A 17,539-nucleotide genomic window follows, 5' to 3' on the forward strand; every position below is an offset into this window, starting at 1 on the left:
GACTGGTAACACTAACCCTCTCTCTCTCCTCTCTCCAGGGTGTCTAACACCAGACTGGTAACACTAACCCCTCTCTCTCCTCTCTCCAGGGTGTCTAACACCAGACTGGTAACACTAACCCTCTCTCTCTCCTCTCTCCAGGGTGTCTAACACCAGACTGGTAACACTAACCCTCTCTCTCCTCTCTCCAGGGTGTCTAACACCAGACTGGTAACACTAACCCTCTCTCTCCTCTCTCCAGGGTGTCTAACACCAGACTGGTAACACTAACCCTCTCTCTCCTCTCTCCAGGGTGTCTAACACCAGACTGGTAACACTAACCCCTCTCTCTCCTCTCTCCAGGGTGTCTAACACCAGACTGGTAACACTAACCCTCTCTCTCTCCTCTCTCCAGGGTGTCTAACACCAGACTGGTAACACTAACCCTCTCTCTCTCTCTCCAGGGTGTCTAACACCAGACTGGTAACACTAACCCTCTCTCTCTCCTCTCTCCAGGGTGTGCTAACACCAGACTGGTAACACTAACCCTCTCTCTCTCCTCTCTCCAGGGTGTCTAACACCAGACTGGTAACACTAACCCTCTCTCTCTCCTCTCTCCAGGGTGTCTAACACCAGACTGGTAACACTAACCCTCTCTCCTCTCTCTCCAGGGTGTCTAACACCAGACTGGTAACACTAACTCTCTCTCTCCTCTCTCCCAGGGTGTCTAACACCAGACTGGTAACACTAACCCTCTCTCTCTCCTCTCTCCAGGGTGTCTAACACCAGACTGGTAACACTAACCCTCTCTCTCCTCTCTCCAGGGTGTCTAACACCAGACTGGTAACACTAACCCTCTCTCTCTCCTCTCTCCAGGGTGTCCAACACCAGACTGGTAACACTAACCCTCTCTCTCCTCTCTCCAGGGTGTCTAACACCAGACTGGTAACACTAACCCTCTCTCTCTCCTCTCTCCAGGGTGTCTAACACCAGACTGGTAACACTAACCCCCTCTCTCTCCTCTCTCCAGGGTGTCTAACACCAGACTGGTAACACTAACCCCTTCTCTCCTCTCTCCAGGGTGTCTAACACCAGACTGGTAACACTAACCCTCTCTCTCTCCTCTCTCCAGGGTGTCTAACACCAGACTGGTAACACTAACCCTCTCTCTCCTCTCTCCAGGGTGTCTAACACCAGACTGGTAACACTAACCCTCTCTCTCTCTCTCTCCAGGGTGTCTAACACCAGACTGGTAACACTAACCCTCTCTCTCCTCTCTCCAGGGTGTCTAACACCAGACTGGTAACACTAACCCTCTCTCTCCTCTCTCCAGGGTGTCTAACACCAGACTGGTAACACTAACCCTCTCTCTCTCCTCTCTCCAGGGTGTCTAACACCAGACTGGTAACACTAACTCTCTCTCTCCTCTCTCCAGGGTGTCTAACACCAGACTGGTAACACTAACCCTCTCTCTCCTCTCTCCAGGGTGTCTAACACCAGACTGGTAACACTAACCCTCTCTCTCCTCTCTCCAGGGTGTCTAACACCAGACTGGTAACACTAACCCTCTCTCTCTCCTCTCTCCAGGGTGTCTAACACCAGACTGGTAACACTAACCCTCTCTCTCCTCTCTCCAGGGTGTCTAACACCAGACTGGTAACACTAACCCCCCTCTCTCTCCTCTCTCCAGGGTGTCTAACACCAGACTGGTAACACTAACCCCCTCTCTCTCCTCTCTCCAGGGTGTCTAACACCAGACTGGTAACACTAACCCTCTCTCTCCTCTCTCCAGGGTGTCTAACACCAGACTGGTAACACTAACCCTCTCTCTCCTCTCTCCAGGGTGTCTAACACCAGACTGGTAACACTAACCCTCTCTCTCTCCTCTCTCCAGGGTGTCTAACACTAGACTGGTAACACTAACCCTCTCTCTCCTCTCTCCAGGGTGTCTAACACCAGACTGGTAACACTAACCCTCTCTCTCTCCTCTCTCCAGGGTGTCTAACACCAGACTGGTAACACTAACCTCTCTCTCTCCTCTCTCCAGGGTGCTCTAACACCAGACTGGTAACACTAACCCTCTCTCTCCTCTCTCCAGGGTGTCTAACACCAGACTGGTAACACTAACCCTCTCTCCTCTCTCAGGGTGTCTAACACCAGACTGGTAACACTAACCTCTCTCTCCTCTCTCCAGGGTGTCTAACACCAGACTGGTAACACTAACCCTCTCTCCTCTCTCCAGGGTGTCTAACACCAGACTGGTAACACTAACCCCCTCTCTCTCTCCTCTCTCCAGGGTGTCTCTAACACCAGACTGGTAACACTAACCCTTCTCTCTCTCCTCTCTCCAGGGTGTCTAACACTCAGACTGGTAACACTAACCCTCTCTCTCTCCTCTCTCCAGGGTGTCTAACACCAGACTGGTAACACTAACCCTCTCTCTCCTCTCTCCAGGGTGTCTAACACCAGACTGGTAACACTAACCCTCTCTCTCCTCTCTCCAGGGTGTCTAACACCAGACTGGTAACACTAACCCTCTCTCTCTCCTCTCTCCAGGGTGTCTAACACCAGACTGGTAACACTAACCCTCTCTCTCTCCTCTCTCAGGGTGTCTAACACTAGACTGGTAACACTAACCCTCTCTCTCCTCTCTCCAGGGTGTCTAACACTAGACTGGTAACACTAACCCTCTCTCTCCTCTCTCCAGGGTGTCTGAACACCAGACTGGTAACACTAACCCTCTCTCTCCTCTCTCCAGGGTGTCTAACACCAGACTGGTAACACTAACCCTCTCTCTCCTCTCTCCAGGGTGTCTAACACCAGACTGGTAACACTAACCCTCTCTCTCTCCTCTCTCCAGGGTGTCTAACACCAGACTGGTAACACTAACCCTCTCTCTCTCCTCTCTCCAGGGTGTCTAACACCAGACTGGTAACACTAACCCCTCTCTCTCCTCTCTCCAGGGTGTCTAACACCAGACTGGTAACACTAACCCTCTTCCTCTCCTCTCTCCAGGGTGTCTAAACACCAGACTGGTAACACTAACCCTCTCTCTCTCCTCTCTCCAGGGTGTCTAACACCAGACTGGTAACACTAACCCTCTCTCTCTCCTCTCTCCAGGGTGTCTAACACCAGACTGGTAACACTAACCCTCTCTCTCTCCTCTCTCCAGGGTGTCTAAACACCAGACTGGTAACACTAACCCCTCTCTCTCTCCTCTCTCCAGGGTGTCTAACACCAGACTGGTAACACTAACCCTCTCTCTCTCTCTCTCTCCAGGGTGTCTAACACCAGACTGGTAACACTAACCCTCTCTCTCTCCTCTCTCCAGGGTGTCTAACACCAGACTGGTAACACTAACCCTCTCTCTCCTCTCTCCAGGGTGTCTAACACCAGACTGGTAACACTAACCCCTCTCTCTCCTCTCTCCAGGGTGTCTAACACCAGACTGGTAACACTAACCTCTCTCTCTCTCTCTCCAGGGTGTCTAACACCAGACTGGTAACACTAACCCTCTCTCTCTCTCTCTCCAGGGTGTCTAACACCAGACTGGTAACACTAACCCCTCTCTCCTCTCTCCAGGGTGTCTAACACCAGACTGGTAACACTAACCCTCTCTCTCTCCTCTCTCCAGGGTGTCTAACACCAGACTGGTAACACTAACCCTCTCTCTCTCCTCTCTCCAGGGTGTCTAACACCAGACTGGTAACACTAACCCTCTCTCCTCTCTCCAGGGTGTCTAACACCAGACTGGTAACACTAACCCTCTCTCCTCTCTCCAGGGTGTCTAACACCAGACTGGTAACACTAACCCTCTCTCCTCTCTCCAGGGTGTCTAACACCAGACTGGTAACACTAACCCCTCTCTCTCCTCTCTCCAGGGTGTCTAACACCAGACTGGTAACACTAACCCCCTCTCTCTCTCCTCTCTCCAGGGTGTCAACACCAGACTGGTAACACTAACCCCCTCTCTCTCCTCTCTCCAGGGGTCTAACACAGACTGGTAACACTAACCCTCTCTCTCTCCTCTCTCCAGGGTGTCTAACACCAGACTGGTAACACTAACCCTCTCTCTCTCTCTCTCCAGGGTGTCTAACACCAGACTGGTAACACTAACCCCCTCTCTCTCCTCTCTCCAGGGTGTCTAACACCAGACTGGTAACACTAACCCTCTCTCTCTCTCTCCTCTCTCCAGGGTGTCCAACACCAGACTGCAGGTAACACTAACCCCCTTCTCTCTCCTCTCTCCAGGGTGTCTAACACCAGACCTGGTAACACTAACCCTCTCTCTCTCTCCTCCAGGTGTCTAACACCAGACTGGTAACACTAACCTCTCTCTCCCTCTCTCCAGGGTGTCTAACACCAGACTGGTAACACTAACCCTCTCTCTCTCCTCTCTCCAGGGTTCTAACACCAGACTGGTAACACTAACCCTCTCTCTCCTCTCTCCAGGGTGTCTAACACCAGACTGGTAACACTAACCCTCTCTCTCTCCTCTCTCCAGGGTGTCCAACACCAGACTGGTAACACTAACCCTCTCTCTCCCTCTCTCCAGGGTGTCTAACACCAGACTGGTAAACACTAACCCTCTCCTCTCTCCTCTCTCCAGGGTGTCTAACACCAGACTGGTAACACTAACCCTCTCTCTCTCCTCTCTCCAGGGTGTCTAACACCAGACTGGTAACACTAACCCTCTCTCTCTCCTCTCTCCAGGGTGTCTAACACCAGACTGGTAACACTAACCCTCTCTCTCTCCTCTCTCCAGGTGTCTAACACCGGACTGGTAACACTAACCCTCTCTCTCTCCTCTCTCCAGGGTGCTCTAACACCAGACTGGTAACACTAACCCTCTCTCTCTCCTCTCTCCAGGGTGTCTAACACCAGACTGGTAACACTAACCCTCTCTCTCTCCTCTCTCAGGGTGTCTAACACTAGACTGGTAACACTAACCCTCTCTCTCCTCTCTCCAGGGTGTCTAACACCAGACTGGTAACACTAACCCCCTCTCTCTCTCCTCTCTCCAGGGTGTCTAACACCAGACTGGTAACACTAACCCTCTCTCTCTCCTCTCTCCAGGGTGTCTAACACCAGACTGGTAACACTAACCCTCTCTCTCCTCTCTCCAGGGTGTCTAACACCAGACTGGTAACACTAACCCTCTCTCTCTCCTCTCTCCAGGGTGTCTAACACCAGACTGGTAACACTAACCCTCTCTCTCCTCTCTCCAGGGTGTCTAACACCAGACTGGTAACACTAACCCTCTCTCTCCTCTCTCCAGGGTGTCTAACACCAGACTGGTAACACTAACCCTCTCTCTCCCTCTCTCCAGGGTGTCTAACACCAGACTGGTAACACTAACCCCTCTCTCTCCTCTCTCCAGGGTGTGTCTAACACCAGACTGGTAACACTAACCCTCTCTCTCTCCTCTCTCCAGGGTGTCTAACACCAGACTGGTAACACTAACCCTCTCTCCCCTCTCTCCAGGGTGTCCAACACCAGACTGGTAACACTAACCCTCTCTCTCCCTCTCCAGGGTGTCTAACACCAGACTGGCAACACTAACCCTCTCTCTCCTCTCTCCAGGGTGCTCTAACACCAGACTGGTAACACTAACCCTCTCTCTCCTCTCTCTCCAGGGTGTCTAACACCAGACTGGTAACACTAACCCTCTCTCTCTCTCTCTCCAGGGTGTCTAACACCAGACTGGTAACACTAACCCTCTCTCTCTCCTCTCTCCAGGGTGTCTAACACCAGACTGGTAACACTAACCCCCTCTCTCTCCTCTCTCCAGGGATGTCTAACACCAGACTGGTAACACTAACCCTCTCCTCTCTCCAGGGTGTCTAACACCAGACTGGTAACACTAACCCTCTCTCTCTCCTCTCTCCAGGGTGTCTAACACCAGACTGGTAACACTAACCCTCTCTCTCCTCTCTCCAGGGTGTCTAACACCAGACTGGTAACACTAACTTCCCTCTCTCCCTCTCTCCAGGGTGTCTAACACCAGACTGGTAACACTAACCTCCTCTCTCTCCTCTCTCCAGGTGTCTAACACCAGACTGGTAACACTAACCCTCTCTCTCCTCTCCAGGGTGTCTAACACCAGACTGGTAACCACTAACCCTCTCCTCTCTCCTCTCTCCAGGGTGCTCCAACACCAGACTGGTAACACTAACCCCTCTCTCTCTCCTCTCTCCAGGGGTGTCTAACACCAGACTGGTAACACTAACCCCCTCTCTCCTCTCTCCAAGGTGTCTAACACCAGACTGGTAACACTAACCCTCTCTCTCTCCTCTCTCCAGGGTGTCTAACACCAGACTGGTAACACTAACCCTCTCTCTCTCCTCTCTCCAGGGTGTCTAACACCAGACTGGTAACACTAACCCTCTCTCTCCTCTCTCCAGGGTGTCTAACACCAGACTGGTAACACTAACCCCCTCTCTCTCCTCTCTCCAGGGTGTCTAACACCAGACTGGTAACACTAACCCTCTCTCTCTCCTCTCTCCAGGGTGTCTAACACCAGACTGGTAACACTAACCCTCTCTCTCTCTCCTCTCTCCAGGGTGTCTAACACCAGACTGGTAACACTAACCCTCTCTCTCCTCTCTCCAGGGTGTCTAACACCAGACTGGTAACACTAACCCTCTCCCTCCTCTCTCCAGGGTGTCTAACACCAGACTGGTAACACTAACCCTCTCTCTCCTCTCTCAGGGTGTCTAAACACCAGACTGGTAACACTAACCCTCTCTCTCCTCTCTCCAGGGTGTCTAACACCAGACTGGTAACACTAACCCTCTCTCTCTCTCCTCTCTCCAGGGTGTCTAACACCAGACTGGTAACACTAACCCTCTCTCTCTCCTCTCTCCAGGGTGTCTAACACCAGACTGGTAACACTAACCCTCTCTCTCTCCTCTCTCCAGGGTGTCTAACACCAGACTGGTAACACTAACCCTCTCTCTCTCTCCTCTCTCCAGGGTGTCTAACACCAGACTGGTAACACTAACCCCCTCTCTCTCCTCTCTCCAGGGTGTCTAACACCAGACTGGTAACACTAACCCTCTCTCTCCTCTCTCCAGGGGTGTCTAACACCAGACTGGTAACACTAACCTCTCTCTCTCTCCTCTCTCCAGGGTGTCTAACACCAGACTGGTAACACTAACCCTCTCTCTCTCCTCTCTCCAGGGTGCTCTAACACCAGACTGGTAACACTAACCCTCTCTCTCTCCTCTCTCCAGGGTGTCTAACACCAGACTGGTAACACTAACCCTCTCTCTCTCTCTCTCCAGGGTGTCTAACACCAGACTGGTAACACTAACCCTCTCTCTCTCCTCTCTCCAGGGTGTCTAACACCAGACTGGTAACACTAATTCCCTCTCTCTCCTCTCTCCAGGGTGTCTAACACCGGACTGGTAACACTAACCCCTCTCTCCTCTCTCCAGGGTGTCTAACACCAGACTGGTAACACTAACCCCTCTCTCTCCTCTCTCCAGGGGTGTCTAACACCAGACTGGTAACACTAACCCCTCTCTCTCTCCTCTCTCCAGGGTGTCTAACACCAGACTGGTAACACTAACCCTCTCTCTCTCTCTCTCCAGGGTGTCTAACACCAGACTGGTAACACTAACACCTCTCTCTCCTCTCTCCAGGGTGTCTAACACCAGACTGGTAACACTAACCCTCTCTCTCCTCTCTCCAGGGTGTCTAACACCAGACTGGTAACACTAACCCCTCTCTCTCCTCTCTCCAGGGTGTCTCGGAACACCAGACTGGTAACACTAACCCTCTCTCCCTCTCTCCAGGGTGTCTAACACCAGACTGGTAACACTAACCCCCTCTCTCTCCTCTCTCCAGGGTGTCTAACACCAGACTGGTAACACTAACCCTCTCTCTCCTCTCTCCAGGGTGTCTAACACCAGACTGGTAACACTAACCCTCTCTCTCTCCTCTCTCCAGGGTGTCTAACACCAGACTGGTAACACTAACCCTCTCTCTCTCCTCTCTCCAGGGTGTCTAACACCAGACTGGTAACACTAACCCTCTCTCTCTCTCTCTCCAGGTGTCTAACACCAGACTGGTAACACTAACCCTCTCTCTCTCCTCTCCCCTCTCCAGGGTGCTCTAACACCAGACTGGTAACACTAACCCTCTCTCTCCCTCTCTCCAGGGTGTCTAACACCAGACTGGTAACACTAACCCCTCTCTCTCCTCTCTCCAGGGTGTCTAACACCAGACTGGTAACACTAACCCTCTCTCTCTCCTCTCTCTCCAGGGTGTCTAACACCAGACTGGTAACACTAACCCTCTCTCTCCTCTCTCCAGGGTGTCTAACACCAGACTGGTAACACTAACCCTCTCTCTCCTCTCTCCAGGGTGTCTAACACCAGACTGGTAACACTAACCATCTCTCTCTCCTCTCTCCAGGGTGTCTAACACCAGACTGGTAACACTAACCCTCTCTCTCCTCTCTCCAGGGTGTCTAACACCAGACTGGTAACACTAACCCTCTCTCTCCTCTCTCCAGGGTGTCTAACACCAGACTGGTAACACTAACCCTCTCTCTCTCTCTCTCAGGGTGTCTAACACCAGACTGGTAACACTAACCCTCTCTCTCTCCTCTCTCCAGGGTGCTCTAACACCAGACTGGTAACACTAACCCTCTCTCTCCTCTCTCCAGGGTGTCTAACACCAGACTGGTAACACTAACCTCTCTCTCTTCCTCTCTCCAGGGTGTCTAACACACAGACTGGTAACACTAACCCTCTCTCTCCTCTCTCCAGGGTGTCTAACACCAGACTGGTAACACTAACCCTCTCTCTCCTCTCTCCAGGGTGTCTAACACCAGACTGGTAACACTAACCCTCTCTCTCCTCTCTCCAGGGTGTCTAACACCAGACTGGTAACACTAACCCTCTCTCTCTCCTCTCTCCAGGGTGTCTAACACCAGACTGGTAACACTAACCCTCTCTCTCCTCTCTCCAGGGTGTCTAACACCAGACTGGTAACACTAACCCTCTCTCTCCTCTCTCCAGGGTGTCTAACACCAGACTGGTAACACTAACCCTCTCTCTCCTCTCTCCAGGGTGTCTAACACCAGACTGGTAACACTAACCTCTCTCTCTCCTCTCTCCAGGGTGTCTAACACCAGACTGGTAACACTAACCCCCTCTCTCTCCTCTCTCCAGGGTGTCTAACACCAGACTGGTAACACTAACCCTCTCTCTCTCCTCTCTCCAGGGTGTCTAACACCAGACTGGTAACACTAACCCTCTCTCTCTCCTCTCTCCAGGGTGTCTAACACCAGACTGGTAACACTAACCCCTCTCTCTCCTCTCTCCAGGGTGTCTAACACCAGACTGGTAACACTAACCCTCTCTCTCTCCTCTCTCCAGGGTGTCTAACACCAGACTGGTAACACTAACCCCTCTCTCTCTCCTCTCTCCAGGGTGTCTAACACCAGACTGGTAACACTAACCCTCTCTCTCCCTCTCTCCAGGGTGTCTAACACCAGACTGGTAACACTAACCCCTCTCTCTCCTCTCTCCAGGGTGTCTAACACCAGACTGGTAACACTAACCCCCTCTCTCCTCTCTCCAGGGTGTCTAACACCAGACTGGTAACACTAACCCCTCTCTCTCTCCTCTCTCCAGGGTGTCTAACACCAGACTGGTAACACTAACCCTCTCTCTCTCCTCTCTCCAGGGTGTCTAACACCAGACTGGTAACACTAACCCTCTCTCTCTCCTCTCTCCAGGGTGCTCTAACACCAGACTGGTAACACTAACCCTCTCTCTCTCCTCTCTCCAGGGTGTCTAACACCAGACTGGTAACACTAACCCTCTCTCTCCTCTCTCCAGGGTGTCTAACACCAGACTGGTAACACTAACCCCTCTCTCTTCCTCTCTCCAGGGTGTCTAACACCAGACTGGTAACACTAACCCTCTCTCTCTCCTCTCTCCAGGGTGTCTAACACCAGACTGGTAACACTAACCCTCTCTCCTCTCTCCAGGGTGTCTAACACCAGACTGGTAACACTAACCCTCTCTCTCTCCTCTCTCCAGGGTGTCTAACACCAGACTGGCTAACACTAACCCTCTCTCTCTCCTCTCTCCAGGGTGTCTAACACCAGACTGGCTAACACTAACCCTCTCTCTCTCCTCTCTCCAGGGTGTCTAACACCAGACTGGTAAACACTAACCCTCTCTCTCTCCTCTCTCCAGGGTGTCTAACACCAGACTGGTAACACTAACCCTCTCTCTCTCCTCTCTCCAGGGGTGTCTAACACCAGACTGGTAACACTAACCTCTCTCTCCTCTCTCCAGGGTGTCTAACACCAGACTGGTAACACTAACCCTCTCTCTCTCCTCTCTCCAGGGTGTCTAACACTAGACTGGTAACACTAACCCTCTCTCCTCTCTCCAGGGTGTCTAACACCAGACTGGTAACACTAACCCTCTCTCTCTCCTCTCTCCAGGGTGTCTAACACCAGACTGGTAACACTAACCCTCTCTCTCTCCTCTCTCCAGGGTGTCTAACACCAGACTGGTAACACTAACCCTCTCTCCTCTCTCCAGGGTGTCTAACACCAGACTGGTAACACTAACCCTCTCTCTCCTCTCTCCAGGGTGTCTAACACCAGACTGGTAACACTAACCCTCTCTCTCCTCTCTCCAGGGTGTCTAACACCAGACTGGTAACACTAACCCTCTCTCTCCTCTCTCCAGGGTGTCTAACACCAGACTGGTAACACTAACCCTCTCTCTCCTCTCTCCAGGGTGTCTAACACTAGACTGGTAGCGGCAGTTGGCAGCAGGAACGGGACAGAGGAGACTAAACTCATGGTGCTGGACTTTGATCTCACTGACAACCACAAGTGATGTCATCGAAGAGGGACAGGGTTTCATCAGGAGAGGATGTCATGTCATTGGATAAGGATGTGAAGTAATCGAAGAGGGACCCAATATCCTCATACGGGGACGGAAAACTTGTGATGATGAGGAAAGTGGTTAGGAGGAGGTAAGACAGAGGACAATGTAACAATCCCCCTATGGAAGGACTGAGTGTCATTGTATCTGGAGATGTCAATATACCACCAGGAGATGACTCCAAAATGTCCCCTCTTTCCTCACCACAACACTGGGTAACCAAACCCCCATCTTTTCTTTCTGACCTAAAACTCTGCTTGACACTGGTATACTGGTGAAGAGACGGTACTTTGAGTCTTCTGTGACTGGAGGAAACCAGGAGAGGACTCATTAAGGCTATACGACTGACTGACAGGCCTAACGGACTGACGGACTGACTGACAGGCCTACCGACCTGACGGACTGACTGACAGGCCTACCGACCTGACGGACTGACTGACAGGCCTACCGACCTGACGGACTGACTGACAGGCCTACCGACCTGACGGACTGACTGACAGGCCTACCGACCTGACGGACTGACTGACAGGCCTACCGACCTGACGGACTGACTGACAGGCCTAACGGACTGACGGACTGACTGACAGGCCTACCGACCTGACGGACTGACTGACAGGCCTACCGACCTGACGGACTGACTGACAGGCCTACCGACCTGACGGACTGACTGACAGGCCTAACCGACCTGACGGACTGACTGACAGGCCTACCGACCTGGACGGACTGACCGACAGGCCTACCGACCTGACGGACTGACTGACAGGCCTACCGACCTGACGGACTGACTGACAGGCCTAACGGACTGACGGACTGACTGACAGGCCTACCGACCTGACGGACTGACTGACAGGCCTACCGACCTGACGGACTGACTGACAGGCCTACCGACCTGGACGGACTGACCGACAGGCCCTACCGACCTGACGGACTGACTGACAGGCCTACCGACCTGACGGACTGACTGACAGGCCTACCGACCTGACGGACTGACTGACAGGCCTACCGACCTGACGGACTGACTGACAGGCCTACCGGCCTGACGGACGGACTGACAGGCCTACCGACCTGACGGACTGACTGACCGACCGCCCAAAGGCCAAACTGAGTGACCCAGACTACTGCAGGATGTATAGACTGTAACTCCACCCAGACTACTGCAGGATGTATAGACTGTAACTCCACCCAGACTACTACAGGATGTATAGACTGTAACTCCACCCAGACTACTACAGGATGTATAGACTGTAACTCCACCCAGACTACTACAGGATGTATAGACTGTAACTCCACCCAGACTACTACAGGATGTATAGACTGTGTATGAGGCCAGACTACTGCAGGATGTATAGACTGTAACTCCACCCAGACTACTACAGGATGTATAGACTGTGTATGAGGCCAGACTACTGCAGGATGTATAGACTGTAACTCCACCCAGACTACTACAGGATGTATAGACTGTAACTCCACCCAGACTACTGCAGGATGTATAGACTGTAACTCCACCCAGACTACTACAGGATGTATAGACTGTAACTCCACCCAGACTACTACAGGATGTATAGACTGTGTATGAGGCCAGACTACTGCAGGATGTATAGACTGTGTATGAGGCCAGACTACTACAGGATGTATAGACTGTGTATGAGGCCAGACTACTACAGGATGTATAGACTGTAACTCCACCCAGACTACTGCAGGATGTATAGACTGTGTATGAGGCCAGACTACTACAGGATGTATAGACTGTAACTCCACCCAGACTACTACAGGATGTATAGACTGTGTATGAGGCCAGACTACTACAGGATGTATAGACTGTAACTCCACCCAGACTACTACAGGATGTATAGACTGTAACTCCACCCAGACTACTGCAGGATGTATAGACTGTGTATGAGGCCAGACTACTGCAGGATGTATAGACTGTAACTCCACCCAGACTACTACAGGATGTATAGACTGTAACTCCACCCAGACTACTACAGGATGTATAGACTGTAACTCCACCCAGACTACTGCAGGATGTATAGACTGTAACTCCACCCAGACTACTGCAGGATGTATAGACTGTAACTCCACCCAGACTACTACAGGATGTATAGACTGTGTATGAGGCCAGACTACTACAGGATGTATAGACTGTAACTCCACCCAGACTACTACAGGATGTATAGACTGTAACTCCACCCAGACTACTGCAGGATGTATAGACTGTAACTCCACCCAGACTACTACAGGATGTATAGACTGTGTATGAGGCCAGACTACTACAGGATGTATAGACTGTAACTCCACCCAGACTACTACAGGATGTATAGACTGTGTATGAGGCCAGACTACTACAGGATGTATAGACTGTAACTCCACCCAGACTACTACAGGATGTATAGACTGTGTATGAGGCCAGACTACTACAGGATGTATAGACTGTAACTCCACCCAGACTACTACAGGATGTATAGACTGTGTATGAGGCCAGACTACTACAGGATGTATAGACTGTAACTCCACCCAGACTACTACAGGATGTATAGACTGTAACTCCACCCAGACTACTACAGGATGTATAGACTGTAACTCCACCCAGACTACTACAGGATGTATAGACTGTGTATGAGGCCAGACTACTACAGGATGTATAGACTGTGTATGAGGCCAGACTACTACAGGATGTATAGACTGTAACTCCACCCAGACTACTACAGGATGTATAGACTGTAACTCCACCCAGACTACTGCAGGATGTATAGACTGTAACTCCACCCAGACTACTACAGGATGTATAGACTGTGTATGAGGCCAGACTACTACAGGATGTATAGACTGTAACTCCACCCAGACTACTGCAGGATGTATAGACTGTAACTCCACCCAGACTACTACAGGATGTATAGACTGTGTATGAGGCCAGACTACTACAGGATGTATAGACTGTGTATGAGGCCAGACTACTGCAGGATGTATAGACTGTGTATGAGGCCAGACTACTGCAGGATGTATAGACTGTGTATGAGGCCAGACTACTACAGGATGTATAGACTGTGTATGAGGCCAGACTACTACAGGATGTATAGACTGTGTATGAGGCCAGACTACTGCAGGATGTATAGACTGTGTATGAGGCCAGACTACTACAGGATGTATAGACTGTAACTCCACCCAGACTACTACAGGATGTATAGACTGTGTATGAGGCCAGACTACTGCAGGATGTATAGACTGTAACTCCACCCAGACTACTACAGGATGTATAGACTGTGTATGAGGCCAGACTACTACAGGATGTATAGACTGTAACTCCACCCAGACTACTACAGGATGTATAGACTGTGTATGAGGCCAGACTACTACAGGATGTATAGACTGTGTATGAGGCCAGACTACTACAGGATGTATAGACTGTAACTCCACCCAGACTACTACAGGATGTATAGACTGTGTATGAGGCCAGACTACTACAGGATGTATAGACTGTGTATGAGGCCAGACTACTACAGGATGTATAGACTGTAACTCCACCCAGACTACTGCAGGATGTATAGACTGTAACTCCACCCAGACTACTGCAGGATGTATAGACTGTAACTCCACCCAGACTACTGCAGGATGTATAGACTGTAACTCCACCCAGACTACTGCAGGATGTATAGACTGTAACTCCACCCAGACTACTGCAGGATGTATAGACTGTAACTCCACCCAGACTACTGCAGGATGTATAGACTGTAACTCCACCCAGACTACTGCAGGATGTATAGACTGTAACTCCACCCAGACTACTGCAGGATGTATAGACTGTAACTCCACCCAGACTACTGCAGGATGTATAGACTGTGTATGAGGCCAGACTACTACAGGATGTATAGACTGTAACTCCACCCAGACTACTGCAGGATGTATAGACTGTAACTCCACCCAGACTACTGCAGGATGTATAGACTGTAACTCCACCCAGACTACTGCAGGATGTATAGACTGTAACTCCACCCAGACTACTGCAGGATGTATAGACTGTAACTCCACCCAGACTACTGCAGGATGTATAGACTGTAACTCCACCCAGACTACTGCAGGATGTATAGACTGTAACTCCACCCAGACTACTGCAGGATGTATAGACTGTAACTCCACCCAGACTACTGCAGGATGTATAGACTGTAACTCCACCCAGACTACTGCAGGATGTATAGACTGTGTATGAGGCCAGACTACTACAGGATGTATAGACTGTAACTCCACCCAGACTACTGCAGGATGTATAGACTGTAACTCCACCCAGACTACTGCAGGATGTATAGACTGTAACTCCACCCAGACTACTGCAGGATGTATAGACTGTAACTCCACCCAGACTACTGCAGGATGTATAGACTGTAACTCCACCCAGACTACTGCAGGATGTATAGACTGTAACTCCACCCAGACTACTGCAGGATGTATAGACTGTGTATGAGGCCAGACTACTGCAGGATGTATAGACTGTAACTCCACCCAGACTACTGCAGGATGTATAGACTGTGAATGAGGCCAGACTACTACAGGATGTATAGACTGTAACTCCACCCAGACTACTGCAGGATGTATAGACTGTAACTCCACCCAGACTACTACAGGATGTATAGACTGTAACTCCACCCAGACTACTGCAGGATGTATAGACTTTAACTCCACCCAGACTACTGCAGGATGTATAGACTGTGTATGAGGCCAGACTACTACAGGATGTATAGACTGTAACTCCACCCAGACTACTGCAGGATGTATAGACTGTGAATGAGGCCAGACTACTACAGGATGTATAGACTGTAACTCCACCCAGACTACTGCAGGATGGATAGACTGTAACTCCACCCAGACTACTACAGGATGTATAGACTGTAACTCCACCCAGACTACTACAGGATGTATAGACTGTAACTCCACCCAGACTACTGCAGGATGTATAGACTGTGTATGAGGCCAGACTACTACAGGATGTATAGACTGTAACTCCACCCAGACTACTACAGGATGTATAGACTGTGTATGAGGCCAGACTACTGCAGGATGTATAGACTGTGAATGAGGCCAGACTACTGCAGGATGTATAGACTGTAACTCCACCCAGACTACTACAGGATGTATAGACTGTGTATGAGGCCAGACTACTACAGGATGTATAGACTGTAACTCCACCCAGACTACTGCAGGATGTATAGACTGTAACTCCACCCAGACTACTGCAGGATGTATAGACTGTAACTCCACCCAGACTACTACAGGATGTATAGACTGTGTATGAGGCCAGACTACTGCAGGATGTATAGACTGTAACTCCACCCAGACTACTGCAGGATGTATAGACTGTGTATGAGGCCAGACTACTGCAGGATGTATAGACTGTAACTCCACCCAGACTACTGCAGGATGTATAGACTGTAACTCCACCCAGACTACTACAGGATGTATAGACTGTAACTCCACCCAGACTACTGCAGGATGTATAGACTGTGAATGAGGCCAGACTACTACAGGATGTATAGACTGTGTATGAGGCCAGACTACTGCAGGATGTATAGACTGTAACTCCACCCAGACTACTGCAGGATGTATAGACTGTAACTCCACCCAGACTACTGCAGGATGTATAGACTGTAACTCCGCCCAGACTACTGCAGGATGTATAGACTGTGTATGAGGCCAGACTACTACAGGATGTATAGACTGTAACTCCACCCAGACTACTGCAGGATGTATAGACTGTAACTCCACCCAGACTACTGCAGGATGTATAGACTGTAACTCCACCCAGACTACTGCAGGATGTATAGACTGTAACTCCACCCAGACTACTGCAGGATGTATAGACTGTAACTCCACCCAGACTACAACAGGATGTATAGACTGTAACTCCACCCAGACTACTACAGGATGTATAGACTGTAACTCCACCCAGACTACTGCAGGATGTATAGACTGTAACTCCACCCAGACTACTACAGGATGTATAGACTGTAACTCCACCCAGACTACTGCAGGATGTATAGACTGTAACTCCACCCAGACTATTACAGGATGTATAGACTGTAACTCCACCCAGACTACTGCAGGATGTATAGACTGTAACTCCACCCAGACTATTACAGGATGTATAGACTGTAACTCCACCCAGACTACTACAGGATGTATAGACTGTGTATGAGGCCAGACTACTGCAGGATGTATAGACTGTAACTCCACCCAGACTACTGCAGGATGTATAGACTGTAACTCCACCCAAACTACTGCAGGATGTATAGACTGTAACTCCACCCAGACTACTACAGGATGTATAGACTGTGTATGAGGCCAGACTACTGCAGGATGTATAGACTGTGTATGAGGCCAGACTACTGCAGGATGTATAGACTGTAACTCCACCCAGACTACTACAGGATGTATAGACTGTAACTCCACCCAGACTACTGCAGGATGTATAGACTGTGTATGAGGCCAGACTACTACAGGATGTATAGACTGTGTATGAGGCCAGACTACTGCAGGATGTATAGACTGTAACTCCACCCAGACTACTACAGGATGTATAGACTGTGTATGAGGCCAGACTACTACAGGATGTATAGACTGTAACTCCACCCAGACTACTGCAGGATGTA

General features: G+C 50.5%; 1 protein-coding gene across 1 annotated transcript in view; it reads left to right on the forward strand.

Annotated features, from left to right (window-relative positions):
- LOC121571063 (F-box/WD repeat-containing protein 7-like) overlaps nucleotides 1-11,436 on the forward strand; it is a 48,622-nt gene extending 37,186 nt beyond the window's left edge. The window contains exon 11 of the mRNA XM_041882307.2: nucleotides 10,751-11,436. Within this exon, the coding sequence (XP_041738241.1) occupies nucleotides 10,751-10,853 (103 nt within the window). The 3' untranslated portion in view covers nucleotides 10,854-11,436. The remainder of the gene's footprint in view (nucleotides 1-10,750) is intronic.
- The last annotated feature ends 6,103 nt before the right edge of the window (nucleotides 11,437-17,539 follow it).

This window comes from Coregonus clupeaformis, unplaced genomic scaffold (genome assembly GCF_020615455.1).
Source record: "Coregonus clupeaformis isolate EN_2021a unplaced genomic scaffold, ASM2061545v1 scaf0059, whole genome shotgun sequence".
Classification (NCBI taxonomy): domain Eukaryota; kingdom Metazoa; phylum Chordata; class Actinopteri; order Salmoniformes; family Salmonidae; genus Coregonus; species Coregonus clupeaformis.